Source organism: Plecotus auritus (genome assembly GCF_963455305.1).
Source record: "Plecotus auritus genome assembly, chromosome: 8".
Taxonomy (NCBI): domain Eukaryota; kingdom Metazoa; phylum Chordata; class Mammalia; order Chiroptera; family Vespertilionidae; genus Plecotus; species Plecotus auritus.
The window spans coordinates 13,207,864-13,234,575 of record NC_137782.1 but is presented as its reverse complement, the minus strand read 5'-3'; the positions used below and the strand labels follow the sequence as shown (position 1 = coordinate 13,234,575).

The 26,712-nt window shown below is 52.3% G+C and overlaps 1 protein-coding gene across 2 annotated transcripts in view; it reads left to right on the top strand.

The window, feature by feature from the left end:
- The first annotated feature begins 1,955 nt into the window (after positions 1 to 1,955).
- Positions 1,956 to 26,712, top strand: part of ARK2C (arkadia (RNF111) C-terminal like ring finger ubiquitin ligase 2C) — an 87,236-nt gene continuing 62,479 nt past the window's right edge. The window contains exon 1 of one of the 2 annotated variants that reach the window (XM_080684522.1): positions 1,956 to 2,255. In XM_080684522.1, coding sequence (XP_080540648.1) covers positions 2,195 to 2,255 — 61 coding nt within the window. In that variant the 5' untranslated portion in view covers positions 1,956 to 2,194. The remainder of the gene's footprint in view (positions 2,256 to 26,712) is intronic. The other variant, XM_080684523.1, reaches the window with a different exon arrangement.

Below are 26,712 nucleotides of genomic sequence, written 5' to 3'. Positions count from 1 at the left end.
ATTATGAAGATAATCATGTAGAAGGACAGGAACATTTCTGGTAAAATTTTAAGATTAAAAAGCAGGATAAAAATATGCAGATTATGGCGATGAATTTGATATATATGCATATTGACAAAGCCTGAAATAGTACAGGAAACAGTTCCGAGTAGCCAGGTATTCAGTCTTTTCATTTTTAAGATTCTTTTTAGTGGTGGCATTGTGTTTATTTGACAGATAATGGAAAAAGGAAAGAGTGGCTGGCAGGACTAGGTTGAAATGATCTTCTGGAGTGAGGCTTGGGAGGTGTCCCCTGGCTGCCTTCCTCCCTGAGTTCTCTGGGGGCAGCGGGGTGTTTAGGGTGGGGAAGAGGATGTATGTGTTTGTGAAAAGATGTGCACTGGGATCTTGCCCTGCAGTCGCTGCTGGGAATACGGTTACTGTCTTGACAAAGCCGGGCTGTCTTCCTTTGCCTCACCTCACTTCTCCTGTTCTTCATTCTTCAAGTCTCAACTTAGAAGTCACTTAACTGGAGTCAACCCCACCTTCCCTCCCTACCTCCCACCCACTAGGCTAAGGGCCCTCCTAGGTGTCCCTTCCCCAGCACCCCAAGCTGTCACCCATCTCTGCACCTAGCAGGCATGGTGATTGCATTTGCATTTTAGAGGTCCCGTCTGGGCTGCAAGGGTTGGGGTCCCAGGAGGATCTGCATCAGTCCTTCCCCCTGACACAGGCACAGATATATTCAGTGAATGGTCCTCCTCCTCATCTCTAAAAGGGGGCCAGATTGGGACAAATGGGATTTCTTCCAGTTCCACATTCTGTAATTTTACCATCTAGTTTGTACCAGATTCATTATATCAAGGAGCCACTGGGTTTTGAAGACAAGCCCCAATGCGGGAAATGGCCTCTGTCTTTCTGCCTGTGAACTCAGCATACCTTGGTGTGGACTGCAGGCTTGATCTGAGGGTCATGTTGGGAGTTTTCACGGCAGGTGGGCTGAGTGCTGAACAGTCTTCGCAGTCTGCTGGACAACAGGGCTGCAGGGTGAGGGCATTTTGCTTTTCTCTTGCTTGTACCTGGAAGGCCAGCCACAGACCACATGTGACATTGTGGCTATGCCTCCAAGTGTGAATCTGAAGAGCCAAGAAGAGCTGAGTTCCCCCGATGTCCTGTGTGTACCTGCCTGCTGTGGAAGTGGGCGTGTCTGTGCACATGGCTGGCTGTGTCTGTGTCAGAGTGGGGCGAATGTTGGTTGAATGACTGGGTTTTCTGGGCAATGTCTCTGTATAGAATGTTTGCACATAGCTTGGTGGATGAGTGGGTTTCAATTCAACACATGATTACTGCCAGCTTTGTGCGGCAGGCAGGGAGCATACATATCGGCACTGTGCACATATCTGCATTGTGTTCTCCTCTGTGTCTTTGGGAATGCGTTCTTGGCACGCACACCTCCTGCATGAACAAGGCTTTTGGTGTGCACATGTCTGTGTGACAGTGCCTGGGCTCTGTGTGCGGCTGCTGGCTCGCATACCAGCTCCACTCGTGTCCGCAGTCAGGCGCGGCACGTGCACCAGCCTCCACGCGCGCAAGTCCCCGAGTGACCCGCGTGTAGTGTGCAAGGACCTCCGGGTCGTGTGCATTTGGTGCGCTCGTGCCTGTCTCTTCGCACGCACGAACGCACCTCCACATGTCTGAGTGCACGTTCCTCTCGGTGCTATGTGCAGGGCGCTTCAAGCGCGTGTGCTCTGGGCTGCAGGCGACCGGGGACCCGCGCTGGGCTCCATGCGTCCCCCGGGGCTGACCCCCGCCCCACCCCTCCGCTCTGGGCCGCGGGCCACCGCGATTGGCCGCCCGCTCCCTCTCCGCCGTCATCCCTCCCTCCCCCCCGCCACCCGCGCGCCCGCGGTCCCCGCTGTCCCCCGCGGTTCCGGCGAGGCCGCGCCGCGCTGCGCTCCGTTCCCATTGGCTGCGCGCGCCTTTGTGTGGCGGCAGCTGCGGCCCCAGCGCCTTTGAATGTCGAGAGGAGCCGGGAAGGGAGCCTTTCCATGGGCCATCTGTCTCCCCGCCAGCCGCCGCCCCGCCGCCGCCCGCGCCCCGCGCTCCGCCTCCCGCCCCGGCGGCTCCCGCAGCCCCGCCGCCGCCCGCGCCCGCGCCCGGGAGCCGCGCCACAAAGGGCCCGCGCGCAGCCGCCGCCGCCGCGCGAGGAGCCAGGATGGTCCTGGTCCACGTCGGCTATCTCGTGCTTCCAGTGTTTGGCTCTGTGCGAAACAGAGGTATCGCTTTTTCCTTTCGGGGTCCGCTTCGGAGCGTGGATCGCCGCGGGCACCGGGGCGGGGGCGGGCACTGGGGCGGCGGGGGGCTCAGGGCACACCCGCGGGACGCAGGGCGAGCGGTGGCTTCTCCCCGCTCCCCTTTGGGGGGTACCCCTGAGTGAGGGGGCGGCCGCCCTCGTGGGAGCTTTTGTAGTGAAGTTAGGGTTTGGCGAATTTGAGTCCCTCCCTCCCCAGCCCCATTTTTTATTCTTTGCGGCGATCGCAATTCCCCCAGTCACAGCCCCTTCCCCTGATTCCTAGCCCTGTGTGATCGGCAGACGGAGATACATGCCTGTGTGCGCGCGTGTGCGTGGGATCGTGTGTGTGTGTAAACATACTTGGTTTTCTGTGATGTGCTTTTTTTTTAAGGTACATGTGTGTTTTGTGTTGTTTGTGTTTGTATTTCATTTTTTGGCCATTGATACGGATGGCTGGGTAGCTGGGATCTGGTCTTGGCCCCATCCCATGCCCTAGCCCCCAGCCCTCTCTTGGGCATTTGCATGATTTCCCGTCCCATCCTTTTCTCCCTTTAATCCTTTCTGTATTTTGCCCTTGTGCTACCCCCTTTACCCCCCATTGCCTTTGTATGACAGTTGTATTCACGGGTTCAAAATGCTTGGGTGTGTGCGTGTGCGTGTGTGCGCAAGAGTGTGCGCGCCTCGGAGAGTCAGACGTGCACTGCTGTGCACCTCTGGGCCCAGCCAGAGCCGGTGCCCGGCCCTTGGGTGTTGCTGTGTGTGAGGACGAGGTGGTGAGCTGCCCTGCCTGGCCGCTGCCGGGGCAGGCGTTGACCGAGCAGCAGGCCAGCGCCGGCTTTGTTTTTAACTGTGATATATGGGGTGTGTTTGCACGGTCCCCTTCCCCACATCCCTTTCCCTAACATTCTGCTACAATAGCTTGATTTCCCTCTCCCGGCATTTCTTCCATCCTCTTTTAATAATAATAATAATAATAATAATAAAAATCCCCACCTCCCAAAGCAAATCCGGGATGCATTTAGATTCATTTTTTATTCTTTTTGTATTCTGCTTCTGGACTCACATTTTTCTTCTTGGAATTGTTTCTTCTGTCCTCTCCCACTCCACGTCTGCTTAAATCCCTGCTGGCAAAGGCCCTCCTCTCCCCTCCCGCAGGCACACGATGATGTCTTCCCTTAGCTACCGGGCTGCTCCACCAAGACCGAGGGGGGTTGGGGGGGGGTGGGGTCGAGGGGCCAGAGCCTTAGTGCGCCCCAGGGGCCCGATTGGGCGAGAAAAGGAAAGCCCAGCCCCCTTTCTCCCTGCCCAGCTGTCCCCAACCCCACGCCTCTCCCCAGAACCTAAAAGGCAAGGTTGACCCTCTTAGGCCTGTTTGAACCGCAGTTTTTTTTGTGTGATGATAGAATGATGACATTCTGCATTTATCAAATCTTTTTTTTTCTTCATTGTGTAGCTCAGTGAATGGTCAACTCGCTGCTGTGTGCGCTGTGACCCTCTGCCTCCGCATTTAGCTGTATTGTGACACCCCTCTTAACCATCTCCTGTCTCCATCTGAGGAAGCATTGCTATTTAAGCGGCAGTATCCCCTATCTCAGGCCAGCCTAGCACTGGAGGGGGGTGGGGGGGAGTGGGTGTGTGAGGAATTGGAATGGGGGGGCTGGATGAGGTCTCCCTTGATATGCCAACGCCCCCATCCCCCAAATCACAATTATGTTTTATTACTTGGCATTTCCTCTGAAAACGAGTGTGGAACATTACACTAGGCAGAAATTAAAAAATGATTAAGAAGGATGTTGAGCCTGAAAGTATAATTATACTGATTAAATCATTATCATCCTCATTAATACCACCGATCTCTAAATACCATTGCAGGATGCCGAGTCCATGTTTTGAAATTCAAATTGCTCAGCTGTCTTTAAATTTTATTTTTAATTACCCCCTCCCCTCACTCACCCCCCTAAAAAAATCCTACAGAAAATATCCTGCCCTTAGGTCAAAGTTTACTTTCACGGCAAACACGCCCACAGGAAATTCAAGGGCTGAGGACGACTGGGCTGTGGGTAAAATTGAGCACAGTGTGATAAGAATTCATGACCTTCTGATAGAGGATACTAATGCTTAACCCAACAAGGTCCTAAACCACAATCTTCTTGTAAAACTATTAGACAGCCTGCAAGCTTAAATCTGTTCTTTTTAGTTTCCATTGTAGTAATATAGGATGTAGGCCATTTCAGAATAGATGTAGAGAAATAACCATTTTTGTATCTTCATCTTGTTTAGCCGAGTACATTGCACTGTAAATCCCTGTTAAGTGGATTCCTTTTGCCTTGCCTTGGAGGCCATAGCACCCCATTTTCCACTTATCTGGGTGACCATCAGCTACCTTTCTGGCAGCACCCAGGCATAAGTGAACAGATAACATTTAGTCGGAGGCAAAAAATAATAAAACTATACCTCTGAAAACCTTTGATGAAATGATAGTTGCTGCTACTCCGTGGCCTCTGAAAATTTTGTGCAGCAAGGTCCCTGGCTTAGCGGGGAGCCATGGCCCATGGTGTCTTAATTGTTTAATTGTAAAACGTCAAGAGCATCTTTGGACATCTGCCTTGGCCCTCAGAGCTGCCCCTTTAATAGCCGTCTCTCTTCTGCGGCCTCACTGGCCAGACCTGCTTGAAACAAAACAGAACAATAATGAAAGAATAAGGCCCCTACTTCAAGGGCCCTTCCAAAATAAAGTCACAAGTGGCCTCCCTAGATTGCCATGTGGCAATCTGAAAAGAAAGTGGGGGGGAGGAGGGGGGGAGAAAAAAGAAGAACCAAAAAGGAATCCCCAGCAAAATGGTTTTCCATTAAACAGGGATAACGTGTTCTGCTGTGCTGAATTACTTCCTGTTCTTATTTTGTGGGTAATTTTTTTCTGTACCAAATATCCTTTTGGTTGTGTATCTTTTTCACCTTTTCTTGTACTAAAACTAAAGCATGATCTGTATTTTTTTCCATCCCCCAGTTGACAATGTACAGCGCTCGGTTAGAGATGTTACCCTGCTGAACCGCACTGTGGTCGTGTAGCCCGGGCCATCTGCTCATTGTACGCTGCTTTTGTTCTGTTGCCCTTCGAAGCATGGTGGACCCAGCCCTTTTCTTTTCTTTTTTTTTTTTTTCTTCTTTTTTTTTGTATCGTGTGCATGACAACATTGTTACACACAGAATCCACTAATACTAATATACAATCTCTCAATAAAGAACTAGTTTCCTATATTAACCTAGTGTGCTTTTTCTCTTGCTGTTTCCCCATTTATTGTCGTATCCCGCTGTTTAGATATCCCCCCTCGCTTTTCTATCCCCACCCTCACCCACCCACCACTCCCACCTCCCATTGTAAGACTCGAGTGAATGCCTTTTTTTTTTTAAACGTTTTTCTTTTGTGTTGTGGTACAGATATGGTGACCTTAATCTCATGCAGTCCATATCTTTTCACAATAGACCTCTGAGGTGATGGGAGGGTCGGTGGTCCTGTCACACCCAAACAGCTCAACTGCGTAGAGAGAACCCCTATGTTTGACCACCTGTGCAGCTAGGAGCCTCCACATTTCATCTTGGTTTCCAAGTTACACGGCACTCGGTTTGTGATGCTGGTGAAGAGAAGGGGCTATAACACTCAAGTTGAGAAAAGGGATACTGTTCTTAACTAGCAATCTTGCAGCATTTCAGACTTGCCTGAGAAACTCATTTTTCAGTTGTGTTTTAACTTTTCCTTTACTGTCTCATTGATTGACTGTCCTTCAAAACCATTCTGGGGGGAGGGGGGGGGCGGTGACATGTCCCATGAGGTTGAAGTCATGATCTGGAATTTTAAAGTGCCCTCTTCTGTGTGCATATTTACATTTTGGGGACTGGCGATGTAAGATTTGCATGCAGATCTTGCAGAAGGAGGATGTTTGGAACAGAAACCAATTTGATCACCCCTGCATTCATCCCAGGGCCAGCAGCCTGACCTGTTAGCATAGGAATAAGGGGTCTATGCCCTCTGCAGGCTGGGAGCCAGTTAAAGCTGATTATAGCCTAGTCCCTGACAGCTGTCTCATCTGTGGCCCTAGTGCCTCTCCTGAGAAAGAAAGCCAGATCTCTTGGCATTGTGTGTGTGTGTGTGTGTGTGTGTGTGTGTGTCTGTCTGTTGGGGAAAGGGGGTGGGGATCAAGAAGGAAGCCAGCACCTACCTGGAAATTGAATTGGAAGAAGTGGCCTTACAATGCATCTTTCTCCATAATTCCATTGGAGAGGTATTCCCTCCCCACCCCCCGCCCCAGTGGAACCCCAATTCAAGCATTTGTCAATTACAGCTATTCAATGTCAGCCCAGAACAAGCCTTGCTAAATGAGGTGTTTTAGACACCAAGGAAATCAGTTGATTAAAGAAATTCACGGTGCCTTCAAAGGGTCATCATTTTGGAGCCGCTTTTCCTTGGGCTGACATGACGCCTCCTCTCTCCTCTGGGCTGTCTCTCCGGCTTGCCTCTGCCCTTCTGCCGGCCTTCCTGGGTAGGCGCACCCCTGCCTGACCACAGTGCTCCTGGCCCCTCTGTGGCCGGGGGAACTCTCCTCTCCCCCACAGCTGCCCTTGTGGCTCCAGCCCTTTGTTCTCCTGCTCTCCCAGCCCGAGTGGGAAAGCTGAGCTGATTTACTGTGACACATGGACACACACGGAAGTCCCCAGTGGAGCTCATGCTGTAGTTGTACAAGGAGAGAGATGCAGGTCTTCCAGGATTTTTCTTCCTTTTCTCCTCCTCTCCCCCGCCTCCTCCTCCTTTCATTTTGCTTTACACGAAACTTTAAATTTTGTACCTAGTTTAAGAAATAAAATAAACCACCCCTCAACAATAATAAAACTACTGCAAATCGGGGGATCCCCCGTATTCTTGTCCTAAGGAGCTGTGGCTCATTAGATCAATATTGACCAACTCCAAGATTTTTTTTTTCTACAATAGTGTTCTGTGTGTCAGAATTATTCCATCAAGACATTTCAAAGGTGGTTTAGTAACCTAGTCATAATATGGAAAGTTAGTGTGTTAATGGGAAGTCATGTTTTAGCATCTTATCCAATGCATCCTGTATTTTCACCCAGATTGTCAGAATAAACACATTCATTTGAAGTAGCCTCCCACCCCAACCTTCCCAACTGGATGGTCCAATCATTACAAAGCCAGTGCACTTTCTATCTACCCTCTCAACCATCTGACATAGATCTGTTTTAATAACTTTTGACTCCCGGGTTTTGGAAAAGCCATCTGTTGTGTAGATCCGATACCGCCCTTTGTAACAAGAGGGAGCACAGCTCTTGTTCACAGCTCCCCTTTCTGAACAAGAGAACTTCTCTCTTAAAACCAGCATCAGATAAGGCCCATTTAATTGATGAGTTGTCTTAAATAAGAGCTTCCCATCAACCAGTCAATACTGGTGAGAGCATTCAAAGTCAGGGGGAAAGGCCACCAAGAGTCTCCATGCCCTAATATGCAGATGACAGAGACTGGGCCACTTCTCTTCTTTTGCAGTTTGCTCACCTCTTGCCCCGCCCCCCTTTCCCCCCCATCCAACCTGCCTCCCCCAACATCTTTCCCGTCTTTAAATAAGCAGGCTGCAGCATCACGCTGGAAAACCGAATGGTGTCCTGGGCTAGGGAAGCAACAGCTTGTGCAGGACCCAGGTGCAGTGTGGGGCCCCTTTCCTGCACAGGAGACACAGGCCCTGGACTCCAGTTCAAGGGTGACAGTGGATGGCTCAGTCCTACTCAACCACTGTTGCGCAATGTACAAGACCCCTGTGCCTTAGTTTTTCTGTGGATCTAAACCGCTCTTTAAACATTCCTGGGTTAACGTAATAGGAATGTGAATGAGTATTTATTAGTTTCTGGTATGGTTTAGCCACAGATGAACTGATATATTTCCAAGAAAATTGGGAGAGAGGGCAGCTAGTGGAGAGGGCTTATCTTGAGAGACTCAGATTTTCTAGATGACTTCAGAGCGGAAAGCAAACATTCATAACCCCACATCTGAACCACTCGCATGGCCTGCACCTTCATGCGTTCAGTCATTCATTCACTCACTTGTTTGTTCATTTAGTTAATGAGTGTTTATTGAATACCTACTTGGGGCCAACCAAAAGGGGATATGAGAACAAGGTAAGACCTGGGTGCCTGCCCTCCTGAGGCTCATGCTGAGGCTGGGAGATGAATGCTCAGAAAATCCGATTCTGTCTAAGATGTTATGTGCCTAAGTGCCCAAATGGAGGGCAGAAGATTTGGGCACTTGACTGGTGAGGTGCAAAGAGCTTGGAGCAATTCAGGTTTGAGTAGTAGCCCCGTCTTGACCTGGAAGGGTGAACTGAGGCCACTGCTCTGAGCATCAACTGAATAATGACCATCATAATACCTACCTGATAGGGTTTGTCAGTATTTGAAGGCCCAGACACACAGCAGGAGATCCCATTCCCCACAACTGTAGGCGTTTACTAGCCTCAGGGATCAAATAAAGTCAGAGATGACCTTGCTGAGGAGGTGAGGTTGAGCTGTGCATCAAAGAGTGGTGTGTATATAGGAGGGAGGAGCTCCATGTGGGGGATGGGGAAGGAGTGAGACCTTGGCCAAGGCCAGTGGCTCTGGTTGGCAAGAACAGATAGTGTATATGAGGAGGGAGGTGTGTGTATGCATGTGTGTGTGTAGGGGTACGTGTTCAGCCCTGTCACATTGCACAGCTACAGGAGGCCCTGGGACCATTGGCAGGGGAATTAAGCAGCAGAGGTCCAGAGAATGGGGGAGAAAAGTCTGGAAGGGACATTGTCTCTGGAAGCCCCGATAGAGTGTGGATTTGCTCCGTTAGCTGTTGGAAGCTCTCTGGGAAGAGTTCTGTTTCAACCACTTATTTTGGCAGCTGATGACACCGGGGTGATCCCAGGGGGCGGAGGCCAGGGAGGAGGCCACGGCACACTCCCAGGGGTGACAGAGCCCAAACCAGAGATGTGAAGGATGGGAAGGAAGATTGACACAGGGGCCTTATGTAAGAGGAAGTAAGCAGAACTGAGTAAGCACAAGCCTTCCTTTTCATGTTTTGCTAGGCTATTTTCACAAGCATCATATATCCTATCTAATAAAGAGGTAATATGCCAATTGGCCATCACACCCTTACAAAGATGGCGGCGCCCACAGCCAATAAGGAGGGAATATGCTAATTGACTGCCACACCCTCAAAGATGGCAGCACCCACAGCCACAAGATGGCAGCATCCAGTCCCCTCAGCCCCGCCGGGGCGGCAGGGCAGGTGCATGGCACGGCCAGGCCCACCCCCAGGCGGGTCTGGCCACTCTGTGCACCTGCCTCTGGAGTCCCCCAGTCCCCTCAGCCCCCCAGCTGCCCAGGCCCGCCCGAGGGACGACCAAATGACTGAACAAGCAGGCTGCATGGTGTGACCAGGCTGGCAGGGGGGGCATGAGGGGCAACCAGGCTGGCAGGGGGGCAGTTAGGGGTGACCAGGCCAACGGGGGGGGGGCAGTTAGGAGTGACCAGGCCGGCAAGGAGGTGGCAGTTGGGGGCAACCTGGCCAGCAGCGAGGGGCAGTTAGGAGCGACCAGGCCAGCATGCAGAGGCAGTGAGGGGCGATCAGGCCAGCAGGGGGTGACAGTTAGGGGCGACTAAGCAGGCAGGCAGGTGAGAGATTAGGAGCCAGCGGTCCAGGATTGTGAGAGGGATGTCTGACTGCCGGTCTAGACCAGCAGTCGGACATCCCCTGAGGGATCTTGGATTGGAGAGGGTGCAAGCTGGGCTGAAGGGACCCACCACCCCCATGCACGTATTTCATGCACTGGGCCTCTAGAGTGTGTGTGTGTGTGTGTGTGTGTGTGTATGGCTGCGTAATATTCTACTTGATGGTGGCTCTGCCCTCAGGCTCCGTGGCTTCTGAGGTACTCAAATGGCCTGGTTGCAGGGCCACTCCGTGCTGGTCTGCCTACACCTCCCTTGGCTGTTTGGGAGGAGGTGGTCAGTGGAACAGGTCTGACAGCACCCATGCCTCTCTGCCCACCATCAGCCCCTTCCAGACAGGCCCAGATAGGTGGAGGGGAGGGCCGATAAGAGAGCTTGGGGAGGGAAGAAGATCTGGATAAACTCTTCTGAGATCTGGGTGCTGGTCTTTGTTCTGCCACAAACTTCCACTGCGATCTCGAGCAAGCCCACTTCCTCCACCAGGCCTCAGTTTCCCCATCAGTGAAAGGGCATCCTGTGCCCAGGGCAAATGAAACAAAGCGCGAAGCCAACCAGAGGCCACAGTAACAATAATGAAGTGCATTATTCACAGCGGCAGCCCTCCGACAGGCCACCCAGTACCGTGGGAACAGCCCCTCTTCTAGCCCCGCTCTCCTATCACCCGTGGCCTCGCTCTGTGCCTGTGCTTCCTCTCTGCCAAGGGACAGAATTGGCCTGATTGCCCCTTCCTGCTTCAAAAAGCTGTGATTTCCTTTTGATGAGAAGAACATTTCCATTCCTTTTGCCTCCCCTTCTCCCCTACCCACCTGCTCTTTAGCGCTCAGTGGATAGGCACGCACCTTCCGCGGTTGCTGTGCCCTGGGAGGGAAGGGGAGCAGCAGTTACCCTGGTGGCCTGTGACAGAGCCCTGAGCACAGACCCCTCGGGGCCCAAGCTTAGGGTCAGTCCTGCTTCCTGGCCCTGCCGCTCTGGTCCGGCCTCTGAGCAAGAAGCTCCCTGAGAATCATTGCTTCCTGATGCAGCCCTTGCTTTAGAGGTTGTCCGGAGGGGTGTGGGGTTGGGGCGGGCTGGGGGAGACTCTCAGCCCTCCCGGAAGTCACCACGTGGTGCTGGTCCCCAGGCGGTGGTGGCAGTGCAGCACTGGCCTCCGGGAGCCTGGGAGGGAAGTGAGTGTGCTGCTGACTCAACACCAGGCTGCGGGTGGAGGGGGTGGGCGGAGCTCTCGGGCTGGGAGGAAGTGAGAATTCAGCCAACACCTGTCTCAAGGAAGGGCAGGAAGCTTTGAACAGCTGCTGCTCCCCCTCCGGGGCTGTGAGTGGGTGGGGAGGGGGGAGGCACTCTCAGACAACCCCATTCCCCGGGCGGCTTGCCTTGCTCCTGCTCTCCTCTCCTCCCGCAGCTGCCAGGCCTCCATGCCACCCCCTCCTCGCCGCTTAGGGGCCCACAGTGCACCTGTTTCCCAGGCCACCCCACTCCTAGAGCAATTGCTTTTGCTCCCAAACCCTGTGGGCACTAATGGGTTAATGTGGCCCCCCCCTCACCCCCCACTTCCCCACACCCCCCAGGGCTGGAGACACTGGCTTTCCTTAAGTCAAAGGGTGGCCCTTCCACGGGGTCCTTAGCCTCCATGGCACTCCTGGAGGAGGGCTGGAATGCACTGAGGGGAACATGCAGGGCCTGTCAGAGCTACACCCCCACCTATGAGGCCCCCACCTATGAGGCCTGCTGCTGCTGACCAGAGCTGAGAAATCTGCCTGGCGAAGGTGAGGCTGTCACAGGGGAAGACCGGGGCCCACAGACTGGCTCCCTTTTTCAAGGCTCCCTGCATAAGTCACCCACTGCCCAGCAGTATGTGTGCCCAAATCGGTGCCCAGGGAGAGAGACAAAATGAGCTGGTCAGAGCCCGATTCGGTTGGCATGCACCGGAGCCCCTTTGGACACCAGGATGGGTAGGTCCCGGCCTTGGCCTTGGCCTTGGCCTCACCTTTGGTGGACTCACCTCCCCCCGCACCCCCACACTCGCCACCTCCCTGGTCATAGATGGAAGTGAGGCCTGAAGGCGGGGAAGGCGGGGAGGCAGCGCTCAGCTGCTCTCAGGGAGGCAGGGCCCAGGAGGCAGCTCCTGCCTGGCTTCCTTTGGCTGAGGAGATGCTGAGGAGATGCTGAGGCTGCCCAGGTGGGTTTCCCAGGGGACAGAGCTGTCGGCCCAGAGCACCATGGGAAGGGCAGCAAGAGGCCATGGGTGAGAGCCTGGGCCCCACCAGGACCCAGGAATCCAGCTGTCTCCTCACCAAGAGGAATGGGGCAAGGGGAGGGGGGAGGGGAAGAGAGGCCATGTGGGGAAGGGAACACCAGCCGACCTGCCCTCACTTGGGAGTGAGCTGGGAGTGTAATGGAGAAGGTAGAGGAGAAGCCCAGATGTGAACCTGGGGTGACGTTTTCCTGTTCTGTCCCATCCCATCCCATCCTATAGGGTCCCTGACCAGTGCAAGCTTCTTCGGGGGGGGGGGGGGGGGAAGGGGGGCGCGAGAAGGAGCAGAAAGGGTGGGAAGGTGGGAGGAGGAAGTTAGAGACCTGCTCTGCTATCTCGCTCCTCGGCAGGTGCCACTCATCATGTGGGTACCCACCAGGTCTGTGCCCATACCTGCCCAGTCCTGCCTTGTGCTGACGTGGGTGGGTGGGCGCATCCAGACCAGAGAAGGGCCTGGCCAGGGGTGTGACAGACCGTGAGCAGACCCTCTGCTCAGGGCTAAAAAGAGCCTCGCCACCCCACAGGGTAAACACAGCCTGGCTTCCTGTTTTACTGCTAAATTTGGGGAAAAGGTGATTTTTATATTAAACTAAACAAGGAACTCTTATGTCACCAGTTGCAAATTTTGCATGAACGTTTGATGAAAACATGGAACTTCGATGACATATTCATTCGGGAAGGCCAGCCCCAGCCATGCCCCCACGGCTGGGGGCTGGGGGACGGGGTCGCATCGCACCCCTATGACATTCAGGCACTTCTAGGGAAGTGTGAGGAGCGCTCTGAGTGCTAGAAACCCAAGTCTGTCCAGTGGCTGGAGTCGCCAAGCCAGCTCCCAAGGGCCCCATCAGGACCGGTCCGTTGCCCCTGAGGCCCGAGGCCATGGGAAGCAGTCTGAGCTCCAGCAGCCCCACCGGGGAGGACAAGGGCACTTTCTGGGCGAGGCTGGAGGCAGCATGGGCTTTAACTGGGCAGAGGGAGAAGCGGTGGTGCTGATCCACTGTATCGAGTCTGGAGAGCCAGGGCCAGAACTGGGAGCGAGGGTCCCAGGGGAAAGTCAGAGGATGGAGAGGAGCCCTGTGAACGGGTGTGTGAGGGAGGCCCTCCTGCGGGCGACGCCCAGCAAGGGCTGTCCTGGTTCTCTAGGACTCCCCTCTTTACTGTGGCGAAATATATTTGGCATACAATTTGCCATTTAAGCCCCTTTTATAGTGTGCGATTCAGGGGCATTTAAGTACATCCATCACCATTTTCTGTTTCCAAAACATTTTTATCTCCCCAAATAGAAACTCAGGCCCTTGGACTTTGAGGCCTGCTCCCCGACCAGGCTGCACTTCCTGGGGCTCCCCGAGGACGGTTAGGGGAGACTAAGCACTTGTAAGAAATGTACACTCTTTGGCATCGGACAGTCTTGGGTTCAAGTCCTGGCCTTACGACCTACAAGCCTGGTGACTTTGGACCTCTCTGACCCTCAGTCTCTACATCAGGAAAATGGAGTTAATCATTATTAATACTATCCTTAGTATCATGGGAGGAGGGGATGAAAGAGAGTTATGATAGAGTACAAGGCACACAAAATCCTGGGAGGTGCTTTGCAAAGGCTGGCCATTCCCAGCTTGCCCTGCCCCTCGGAACACACATCCCTGTTTGTTTGTGCCTGGAACAGTGGGAGGGGTTCTAGGGAATGAGTGCGCAGGGAACAGACAGGAAAGGGCCGGGGCACGTCTTAGCTTCATTGCATAGGAATTTACTGAACGTCTACTTTGGGCTGTGGGCAGCGGGGGCACAGATAACTCCTGGCACACAGCTTAGCTGGGAAGACCTCTGAGCACCCCTGAAGTGGGTGAAGAACACACGGACTAAGCTACAGGTCATGGTCACGCTGACCGGAAGTGTAGCCCAGCCTGGAAGCAGCTGGCCAGGGTTGGCACATGGGATGGGGAGAGAGGTCACTGAAGCCTGGGGAAATCAGGAGGGCCTCCCAGAGGAGGCAGAACTGGTGCTGTTCCCCGAGGGGGCGATCTGTAGCTCTGCTGCCTGGAGGAGTTTTGGGGGGCGGGGGGGCGGGGGAGGCTATCAGGTCAACCTGCTCCCTCCACCTTTTCCCATGTAGGCCCAGATCTGATCCCAGAGATGAATGTTTGGAGTCCTGTGGCTGTCACCTAGTCTGATTTTTTCTGTTGTTTTTGTTTGTTTGTTTTGTTTTCTGGAGCATTGGGCCATCTCATTTCATTGTCATCCCACCCTTTCCAGTCTCTCCCTCCCTGCCATCCCCCTGGCCCTAGCCATTTCCCCTGGAACTCTCTGTCTGCTCTCACACCCCTCTGCCCAGCCAGACTGCCTGAGTGCTCCCAGGGTGTCCACACACTGTCCCTTGAGAGAGCCATGCAGAGGGTGAGGTTGGCTGTGGGGTATCATGACCTCCCTCTGAAATGGACATTTCCTCTTGGGGCATTGGTTCTATTTCCTCCAGACTGGGGTACTCATTCTTATCTGCCAGGCTGTTAGAGGATCAAGTGAGATGGCAGATGTAATGTGCCCACCATGACACCTGGCACTGAGCATAGGGCTACTCTTACTGTATGTGGCTCCCTACTAGGGAATTTCTACTTGCAGAATCCCCTGCCTGCTCCTAGGAGAAATTTTGAATTTGGTAAGGGGAACAAAGAGAAAGGAAAAACTTCACTGAGCCTCAGTGTTCTCACCTGTAAAATGGGAACAATCCTTGTAGCCCCCAACAGGGTTATAATGAGGCTCAGCTTTGATCATGGATTTGTTCAGCTCATCTAATCGATGTGCACTGAGTATCTGCACTGGACCAGACACCGTGCCGGGCACTGGAGACCTGGGGATGACAATGGCAACAGCAAACACTCCTGTCACACTTGCTCTGTGCTTGGCACTCTCCTAGGCGCTTTATCTGCCCTAAAGAAACTAAGTCTGGTGGGAACCAGACACAGGAACCATCGGAAAGTATGCTTCAAGTGTGGGCTGGTGCTCTCTCAGCTGTCCTGGGGAGTCGTCTTGGGGAGGGCGGTGCCCGGAGGGCCTGATGCTGAGCTGAGCCTTCAAGGATGTGTGGGGTTGACCAGGGTGTTGCAGGCAGAGGGGCTGCGGAGACACAGGGTGGACTGAGAAGCAGAGCACTGCAGAGGGGGCAGGGGAGGAGGCTGATGTCCTGTGAGGGAGCTGGGCTTTGTCACCCCTCATTGTCAGCACAGCAGTGTTGCCTGTTGATCAGCATTGCTGCTGGTTGATTGGCTTTTGTCAAAAACAAAGTGCACACACTCTACCCAGAGCTCCAAGTGTCCTGAGCTAAGGGCTAAGGGTGAGACCTGGGCATTGCCCTTGAAGACCTAGAAAACAAGGCTGGAGTCTTGACAGACCCCTATGAAACAATGAGGAGGCATAATAATAATAATAATAATAATAATAATAATAATAATAATAATAATAGGGTTATCAGGGCTACTGCTGGGAAGTCTTGGAGGAGCTCGGAGGAGGGGTTTGTAGGAGATCTGGAGGATACAGTGGGGAAGGGTGTTGAGCTGACCCTTGAAGTAGGGGCCTGAGGCAGCATTGTCCACACTGTCCAACCTAATATCACAACCCCTTGAGCTATTAAAAGTTGTTTGTGCGGAAGAGTTCCATGGTCCAAAAACTTGGGAAATGCTACACACTATACCCCTATCTTGGAGAATCCCAATTCATATTAGCACAGTAAAGGCTCTGATAAGTCCCACAATAAAGAAATGCCTTTGGTTCTGCATTTTTCCAAACTATCTGAGCACAGAACTTGGTGTGTGTGTGTGTGTGTGTGTGTGTGTGTGTCTCCTAGAAACAGGCCTTGAATTTGGTGCATGGAACACAGTTTGGGAAATGCTGGCTTGGGACCTGGGTCATCTAGGCTCAAGACTGGCCCAGAGTAACTCTCTTATGCTGAGAGGAAATGGAGACTGAGAGGAGGCGTGGCTCATCAGGTAGTGACTGCCTGTCTTCAAGGCCCCCTCACCTAGTCTTCCAACCAGAAGTGCCATCCCTCGCTGCTCCAGAGAAGACTCTCAGGTCAGAGGTCAGTGGTGAGCTGGTCACTCACTCTCAATGACACACTTGCTGGCCAGCTAGGGCAGTCTCTGCCAGAGGCTGGGAAGCTGAGGTGGCCCTGGAGGGAGCTTTCAGCCACTGGAAGGTCTGGCCTTCTACCAAAGCCCCACTCTGCTCAGTACTTCCCTTCGCCTTTTATTCTTGACCTTACCCAGATTCCTGGGGGGGTGGGCTTTCTCCCTACCAGCTGGGAGACCCCATGGCCTTTAACCCCCAGCTACATTTGACATACTGCACACGGTCCATGTAGCACTCCATGTTCACAGAATAGTGCATCCAGTTGCCCATCCCGGACACACACCCATCTCCACACAACTCCCATGTAATCCACATCCTTATACTACCCACAGACATTTAGGATGTCAGCATATACACTCATTACTATCTGTACACAGTAGATCAGAACACAATATATACACACACGCACATTCTCAGATGGAAATACATACACACACTTAATCACATGCTGCTCACACAGAGATGTGCAAACAGGTACATGCCATAGTTCCTATGCACATTATCTCAGGGAATACAAATTTAAGGGACCCAGGCCTGCTGGAGAGCCCGGGCCAGTGGCACCCAAATGTCACCGCCCCGAGGGCTCTGCTATCTGCACAGGCCAATGTTGGGGCCCAGGAGGGGCAGTGTCTGTCTGGGCTCCTGAGGGAGTACAGCTGATTTATCACAGTCTCCACTGTAACCACCTGGTGATGGATGAAACAAATATTGCAAAGTCCCTTTGGGATGCTGTGGTTTGGAGGGCTTGGTGGAGGAGGTGGGTCTCAAGTTGGGATTGAAGGGTGAGTTCCATGTTAGTAGAAAGTGAGAGAGAGGAGGACAGTGAGGTGGGGAGGCTGCCTGCGGGGCATGGGGAGGAGTGAGCTTGGCTGGTGTCCCCCCAACCCTGAGAATCCTGCATCAATTACAGGGTCAGTTTGGGCTGAGGTAAAAGAAGAAGAGAAGAGGCTGGGAAATGGTCAGCAGCCCTGCTTGACTGGGGTTCCCTCTTGTGCCCTGATCAGCGGTCCTGCTGCCTGGGAGACTCCTCAGCCAGTGCTCAGCCTCTGCACCAGGTGGCCGGAGGAATTAAAGAGATGGTGCATTAATATTAATGGTGCTGCCCCGTTTTATAAAGTGTCCTAACAAGCTGTTGAGCCAGGCACACTCAGTCTTATTTACGGCCGCTATTATTTCTCCGACATTGAGATTAATTTGACGATAGCTGTTTATAAGCTCTTCTATCATCAGATGGGCCCATTACCTGGGAGGCGAGGAGGGCTGGATTTAATTTGTGTTCAGTGCGCTGGGTTCTCCTGCTCGCGGAGTATGTGTGGGAGGCACAGCCATAAATCACAAGAGGCACCAGTGGCGCTGAGACCGGAGGCCCGGAGCTCTGGGCACTGGCACACTGTGAGGGAGAGGGCGTCTTGGCAGGTGGGCGGGTCTGCAGACCCAGACAGTTGATGGCAGTTGCCCACCAATAGCCATGCTGGGAGAGGGACCCTGGGACGTCACCTGGCCAAGGAGCTTCAAACTCTAGAGTCCACACGAAGTAAGAGTCACCTGGAAGCCTGTTAAAACCCAGATTCTCTCAGCCTTCCAGACCGCCATCACCTCTGGGGGTGGGGCTTGGGACTTCCCCAAGTCTGGAGTTTTCTCAGAGGACGCCTGCCTGGCACACTCCTGCCTCAATGAGTCTTTAAAACACACACACACACACACACACACACACACACACACAACTTTAAGATATTTTTAAATGTTATTTATTTATTTGTTTGTTTATTTATTTACTTATTTGCATGTTGACACTATTACAGTCTTGCTCTACGAGGGCAGGGAGGGCTGTGCACAGGCCTGAGCTGTACCCTCCAGGTTCCCCTGCTGTAAGCACAGGCTCCCTTCCCCAGATGCCAGGAGAGAAAGGGACGGGAGAAGGGCGGGCAAAGAATGAGGTTGTGTCTTGAGCAAATGGTTAAGTTTGCAAAAGCTGTCTCTTTCCACCCACAGAGCTCCCTGTCCCTCCCCACAGTGTCCCCTCCACCAGCTGTGAGCCCTCCCGCCAAGCAGGAAAGAAGCCTCAGTTCCTGACTGTAACACTAGGCACCTTATACGCATTGTCTCTGTCATATTATGTTGATCTCGGATGACCTTTTAAAAAACCCGATTGAAGGATAAGAAAACGGAGGAGTTGCAAGAGGCAGTTTTCAGTTAGGCACTGGGGTTTAACTCCAGCTCGTACATCACGAGGTCCCTTCTATGACCTGGGGGAAGGGCCCAGCTGTGAATTGCAGGCACAGATAATGCATCCTCAGCTGACAGTGAAACTACCCATGTGTGCTGGGATGGGCTCCACAAGAATTCGAGGTGGTAAAGAAAGGGGTCCTCTTGCTCCATGCATCGAAGCAGTCTTCCTCCGAGGCCTGGGTATGTTTTCCTGGGCGCCTCTGGAGCAGAAGGCAGTGGATCCTTCTCCACTCATGCCTGGCTGGCCCTGTCAGTGCAGGCCAGTGGTCGAGGTAGTTGTGAGGCCGGGGGGCCTGACTCAATGCATAATGTCCTGCCCTGATGTAGGTCAGTGGCCCATGGATGACAACCTTGTTCCTGGGTCCTCTGCCTCCCAGGCCCTGGCCTTTTCTTCCCACCACTGGTTTGCCTCTTGGCAGCCTTTGCAGGGAGGGCTCTGTTGGGCCCTTTGGAGAATACATCAGGCCAAGCATCCCCAGTCCCTTCTTCTGGGGTGTCATGGGTCCCATCCAGGACACTCCCAGTGTTCAGTTGATGATCTTCAGTTGGTCAAAGCCCTTTCTATGGGAAGGTAGCCACTATCAGACATCCTCCCCATATTGAGAATCTACATTTCTCTTAATGCGGCCTAAGTTTGCATCAGATGTTTTGGGCATACTTTACCCAGTCATCAAACTTAATTCATGGGGACCAGAACTCTTGAATCTGATAACTTACTATGGAGATGCTTACATCCTTGTCTGGTAGAGATGGTTTATTAGCTAGGGTATCAGTTTGACTCTGATGACAGAGGCTCCAAGGAGACTTGCAGGGGGTACCAACTTAGTGATCCTGGGCAGGTGTGGGCAGGCAGGTACTTGATGTCAGGAATTCAGGTGCTTCCTCTCTTGTTGCTCACCCTCCTTAGAGTGTGGCCCTTTTCTGCATGGTATAGGACAGTTCACCCCATGTCCACTTTCCAAGCAGCAGGATGGAGGAAGAAGGGAAAGGGCAAAAAGATCATGACACAGTGCTGTAGGAGTCACTCCTATTCACATCCCATTTACCAGAAGTAGGCCACATGAGCCTGCATGGCTGCAAAGGAGGTTGGGAAATGTAGTCCATATTCTGGAAGGACATGTATCCAGCTAAATTCAGGGGTTCTATTACCTCAGAAAAAGAGAACAGATATTGGGAGACAGCTAGTTTTTTTTTGTGTTTTGTTTGTTTGTTTTTTGCCTCAGTTGGTTCATAGGAACCATACGTCAAGCCTTATATTGATCCTAGTTACAGACTGTCCTGTTTGCACTCTCGGTTTAGTGCTGTGGTGGATGGGGCTAGCATGCCCTCAACGGCTTCACTAACAGGCTAGGACAGAGCCCCAAGGTGGGCATTGAGAAGCCACCAGCCACCCTACAAGCTGGTGTCAAACCACCAACCTATATTGATGGGATGTGCTTTTTCATTTAGTTACACATCCTTGTTGTTCTGGTGACTAGGTCTCATTTTCCATCTTGTCCATAAGAATATAGTAGGATGTTAGGGCTTAGAATGAGACGATGAGTATGCCCAGCCCAGGGTGTGGTGTACAGTAAACCCTCAACAGAAGTTGTATGTCCTTGGGCAAAGTATTTGATCTCTTGGTGCTTCAGTTTCTCATCTGAGAAATGGGGATGTAATCATGACCCTGCCCCCTGGGTTGTTGGGTGAGTCTAGTTATGGTACAATGTCCGGAGCAGGGAATGGGAGCTGCCACAGAGGCAGGATGGCCTAGGGGTCAAGAACACAGGCTCTGGGTCAGGCTGCTGGGTGAGTATGGGATACAGATAGCGTTTAGCCTGACAAGCATGGGTAATCAATGAGTACTAGTTTGCTCCCTGTCCCTTACTCCACTGCCACTGGTAAGGAACATCGCCTAAAGATTCCTTAATTCTGCACCATCCTTCTACAGGTGTTTTTTGCAGGCATGGGGATGGACTCTGAGAATCAGAGTGGAAGTGATGGGTCCAAGGAGTCAAGGGCTGCTGGTGGGTAGAGAACCAGGACTCTGGCTCCTTAGGCCAGTGTTATGACCCCTGCCCCAAGTTCCTGCCTTGGGTCCTCCCTCTGGTGAAGGAAATGAAATGTGCATCCAGAAGCATCAGACACAAATGCCCAATATTGAAGGCTCAGAGACCTGGGACTGGGAGCACGGCTCCCAGGGATTCCCAGTGTTCAACAAGACCCAGCTCTCAGGGATTGTATGGGAAGCCTGGAATGACAGGGCTGGAAGGGACCCCAGAGATATCCAGCCCATCATCCAGGAAACAGAGGCCCAGAGAGAGGAAGGGACTTGGCCAAAGGCACTAAGCTGGGATAAAGACAATGACCCCCCCTCCTCACCATTCTCCATTCTCATTCCTGGACCAGGAGGGCAGGAGCCACCACGTCTCCATGTCTGGGGAAGGCCCAGGGAGGGGCATGCAGGTTAGCAGAGGCACCTGCAGGAGGTAGGGATGGACGTCTTAGGGGAGCAGCTGTGATGGGGAGGAAGCATTGCAGGGTCCGGGCTTGGGGGCTGGGCTTAGATGCCAGCTCCTAGACTCACTGGTGTGTGTTGAAGGCCAAGAGTAGGCAAAATAGGACCTCCCTCCAAGGGTTAGGGTGGACATTAACTGACATAAGTTTGTAAACTATCAGGGGTCACTGAGATGTGAGGGCTTCTGTCCATTTGGGCTGTAAAGATGAATTTTCTCATGCATGAGACACAGTGTGATCAGGGTGTGTAGGCGCTGAAATCTAACAGTGCTGTGGGAACACGGGGCCCCTTATATCTTAGAGGTCAACAGGAGAAATCTTTACAAGAGTCCCAATAGCTGGTTAGGACATCTCCAGGGTCTCTGCCTGACACTCTCCAGGGCTTTCAAAGAAGCTCTCTACTGCCTGCCACAGCGTCGTGAGCTTCTAAGATGCACACACTTTCACATTTCTCATCTGAAACTGGGATGTACCTTATAAATACCTGTGTGTCCTAGTTTTAATTGTCTTTTAAAAACTCTAACTGGTTCATAAAGTGATGGTACACTGTGCAACTGATGGCCTATTATGCTGGAAATTTGCCATTCTTTTTTTTTATACCCTATTCACAAAACTTAGGGGACCATGGATAGGTCTGTAGAGGTCACATTTCCCTTCGTCTTGTTTTAACATTTCTCAACCCCTCACATCCAAGGTCTCAGGAGAATGAACACACCCAGGAGGACCGGAAGTCAGGAAATTGGGAGATGAGAGTCCAGTGGCCCTCTGATGGGGACCATCCTTGTTAACCTCTCTGGGGCCTCCAGCTGGTCCAATGGGAGGAGTACCCTCTTTCTGCTCACTTTTCAGGGCCTGGTGAGGATCGCAGGGGATACTTGCTGTTTAAAAAGCTTCAGACATGCCCCAGAGTTAATATTCTAGAACAAATGCTAACTTCCTTAACTTTCTCTTTCTCCCCAAACCAAGATGTTCTAGCCTCCTTTCTATACCTATCTGAGGACCATCAATCTTCCAGACACTCAGGCGACCCTTCTGGAATGCTGACCCCTCCATCTCCTCTAGCAGCCATGGTATCCCAGTCCTCTGGGACATCCCTTCCTGGGGCCTCTGCTGCCCCTGCATTTAGTGCCTGCTTGGCCTCCTGGCACCTCCCCACCCTTTGTGTGCCCAGATGTCCCTCTAAGATCTTCCCTAAACCCAACATTGCACTTGTGATCTGGGGCTTTGCATGGCCCCACTGTGCCTGCAGGACCCCAGCACCTAAATACCCAGGTCAGGCCATGACAGGGGTGGGGGAGGTATCCGACTTACATAGATGATGATGATGACACAGAAGAGTCTCCGTGGTGGGTGGAGTCATGGGCAGCTGCTGGGCCTAGGCCACAGGGCTCATCCTTGGCAGGGTTGCCATGGCCCTTGACTCTAAGCTAGGATGAGGTTGGCTCAATGCAAACCCAAGTCTGTATCTCCACCATTCTTTCTCATTCACCCCTTTATTACTTAAATAATTATAAAGTTCCTACTCTGTGCTAGGAACTGTGCAGAAGCTAACAAAGAGATTGCCTAATCTTCCTTGCATTCATTCATTCACTCATTCCACAAATGCTGATTGACTGGTTGACCCTGTTTCAGGTGTGTTCTAGGCACTGACACACACAGCAGTGAACAAGACACAGACAACTTAGGGTCGGGAGGGTCCTGGGGTCTCAGCACGCCCTTCCAGGGCTCCACCTCCCCAGGCCCTTCTCAGCGGCATTGTATCTGCTCTTCTCATAGTGTCACCTCTTCTCCCCTGACCCTCTGCCTTCATTCTAGACCTTGGTTGCATCTGATCACGGTGCACATGACAAAGGTTTTACACTCAGGGGAAACTGATATCCCAAAGACTAGAGTAACTTCCTACCGGGCCAGACAGAGCCTGGGTTGGAAAGGCAATATTCTGTACCTTGAGCTGCAGCATTGACTTCAGGTGGAGACACCTGGCTTGGTCGAGTTCTTACCCCGTCATTGGATTACCTGGGAAGCTTGCAAAACTCATTCCCATGTCCCATGTTCCATACCTTTCTGGGGTAGAAATCTGTATTTTTATGTATTTTAAATACAAGCTAGTTGTTTTGTCATTAAACATGAGGGAAAATGTAAGCCGTATGGAAGACTCATCGCTGAACAGTTTATCTCCTGCTCCCCTACCCACTTCACCTTCGCCCCTAGGTCCCTCCCTGGAGGTGACCACTGGTCATGCTCTTCCTGGGTCAAGCACTGTGCTAGACATTGTGCATGTTGGGGTGAACATAACCCACGTGTCCCTGCCTCATGGAGCTCACAGTCTAGTGGAGGTGACTGGGAAGGGACCAAATGACCCACAAATACATGCGTAATTGTGGAATGTGACAAAGGTCAGGCACAAGCTGAACAGAATGTCAGGAGAGGGAGTGTTAGGGACATCATCTTGGTGGGCTGTGCTGCAGGAGATGGGTGTGGATGGCATAAAGTCTTCCCAACTACCTGTCAGAATCTGGATGATTCTGAAGGAATCCTCGGCGGGGCGGGGGTGGGTCTCAGGACTTTCTCCATCATTTCTCATTTGATACCTGGTGTACAGAAAGGAGTAAGACTCCCCTGATGTTTGGGCATCACCATCCAGTTAGGCAGACAAGACATTATCTGTAATTAGGTTTCCTAAGGCTGCCATAACACATTACACAAGCTGGGTGGCTTCACACAATAGAGATCTATTTTCTCACAGTCTGGAGGCTGAGGGTCTGGAATCAAGGTGCTAACAGGGCCATGCTCCTTCTGAAGTCTCTAGGGAAGGCTCCTTTCCGCCTCTTCTAGCTTCCGGTGGTGGCTGGCAATCCTTGGAGTTCCTTGGCTTGTAGACATATCACCCAAGTCTCTGCCTCTGTCATCACATGGCATCCTCCCTGCTGTCTCTGTGTCTCCACATGGCCTTCTCATAAGAACACCAGTCACTGCATGAGGGCTCCCTCTAACCCACTCATCTTAACTTGAGACATTTACAAAGAATCCCGCTTCCAAATAAGGTCACATTCACAGGTACGGGGGTTAGGACTTTAGGGTATCTTTTTTTTGTGTGGGAGGGAACACAACTCAACACACAACAAGGATGAGACCTGCAGTCCCAGGGATCCGGACAGCCTGTGAGGGCTGTGAGGATTCAGGGAAGGCACATGGTCCCTGCAGGATGGGTGGGCAGGACAGGGCAGGCTTCAGGAAGGGGAAAAACCTCAGTCCAAGGGGAGGATCCACACCTGGGCAGCAGGGCAGAGCGTGTGCCAGTGAGTGAGCGGAAGACGGCAGAGGCAGGAATGCACAAAGCGCATGCTGCATAGGAAAGAGGCTCCGCGGCCTCCTCAGAGCCCCTTCCAGAACGCAGGCCAGTAAAACGAGGCCACAGCGATTCTGAAGGTAACACGTCCGGCAGCACGTCCTGAAGGTAACTAACTCCTCTCCTGAAGGAAGCGATTGGGCTGTGGAGTGTTCTCAGCCTTCCTCTGCGACCTTTCCCAGCGCCCACTGGCTGTGGCCTTCAGGTATGGTGACTGTCACCTGGGCTCCTGTGATGAGCTCACACATGTCCCTTTAGTCCAGAGTCTCTGGCCCTCGGTGACGTGTTCCAAACACCCACAATAATCCTTCCTCTCCTTCTATGCCCACACTAACCAGCTTCCTTTTCTATCCCCTTCCATGTCCCACACAGGAAGAAACGTGTAGTTGGCATGAATGACACCCGCCTTGCTCATCACTGTGTCCCCAGTGCCTAGAGAGGGTCTGCTCAACGCATGCAAGAAATATATTTTTTCTTTTTAAAAATGTATTATTGACAGTATTACACATGTCACCCATTTTCCCTCCTTTGCCCCCTCCACCTCACCCCTGCCCCACCCCAGGCCTTCCCCACACTATTTTCTGTGTCCATGGGCTATGCCTATATGCATATATGTTCTTTTGACTTAAAGTATCCACAGCAAGAGGAGAGACACCTGACAGCCAGCCCCTCAGATCTTGTCCCTGCAGGGCCCAGATCCCCCAGCCCTTCACACACACCACCGGGATGCCCGGGTCCACAGAGCTGCGGAGGAGGCAGAGCCCAGGGCCAAGGCTTCAGCCCACAGCAGGAGACTTCCCATCTGCTTTCAGAGTGGGCTTCCACGGGGTATTGCATTTCAAGGAAAGTCTAGGCAACTAGAGAAAGTTGACGACCAGCCTGCCCCTCAGGGAGCAGCTGGTGGGAAATAGCCAGGAAGGGGAGAGGACTGGCTCCGATTCACACCACTGGCTGGTGGCAAAGCCCGGGTGTGAGCGTGTTTCCCTGATGCCTGGCAGAAAGGGTCTTACCCCTGCACCCCCACACTGCTGCAGGCCCCTTGGATTAGGTAATAGCTTCTTGATCTCCCGAGAGAAGTGCTCAGCTGCTCTGAGCTGGCCCTCCCCAGCTCCAGATGGGATAACGAAAGCAAAAGATGAACTCTCACCCTTGCTCTCCAAAGTGAAATTTCAACTCCATGCCCATAGTCTAGCTGTTCTAAAAAAGAAGAAAAATATTAATTGCATACATTTATAATGATAAATCCTATGTATGTAGGTATATGTGTATGTAATAGATATATAGGGTGTCCCCCAGAATGCATACACACTTCAACAGCTGATAGCTCAATTTTGAAAATGAAATGTATTTTAATAAACACTGCCTTACACATTTTGGGGGACACCCTATATATGTGTATATGTGAATATTTGACTGCGCATTATAGGCACACGATGCACCATTGAAAGGCAGATGCCCCTCCCCTGTGCCAGCCACCTGCTGGCCCTCCACAGTCTCCTCTGGACCCTGTCAAGGATTGTCATGCTTATTCCACTTGGTCCTCTTGATGCCTGTTAATGTGATTCTCAGGACTGTTATTAAATACACATGATTATGGAAGGAGAGAGAAGCAGGCTGACTGGGGAAAAGTCTGCCTCACCGTAGGGTGGTGGTCCAGGATCAAAGGCCGGCCCCTCCCCAGGTGCAGCTAGGAGGCCCTGGAGGCCTCCATCCCCTGCCTGTGCTGGCTCCTGGGTGAATGAATCTCTAACCCTCCCCAGCTTTTGTCTCCTGCATGAGCAAATGAGGGGGTTGGGTGAGATGCTCTCAAAGATCCCTGTTAGCTCAAATTTCCATGATCCTATTATCTACTACATGCCCCGTTTCCCCACTTAAAGAAATTAAGAAATAGGGCAGCTTTGAAGATAGTAGCTCATTTATGTCCCCGGAGGATTTCGAAGGCATTTACGGATTGCAAGCAAAATGGAGCTCAAATTCGGCTGCAATTGGCTTGCCAAAGGCACCTCCTTCCACTTAGTCCCCACTGAGAAATAGGGGGTGTAGTCAGTGGGCCCCATGCTCTAGGCTTGGGAGCAGGTCCAAAATGACAAGGGTTCAGGGGCAGTGGCTTCCCTCTCCGATGCCAGTCTTTTATCCACCGGGCCATGGGGTGCACCCCATGGGCCCTTGGGATGTATTCCGAAGGAAGCCAGGTTTTCCCATGGTTTCTACCTGAGATTCCTTAAGCCCGGGTTTACCATCTCAGAG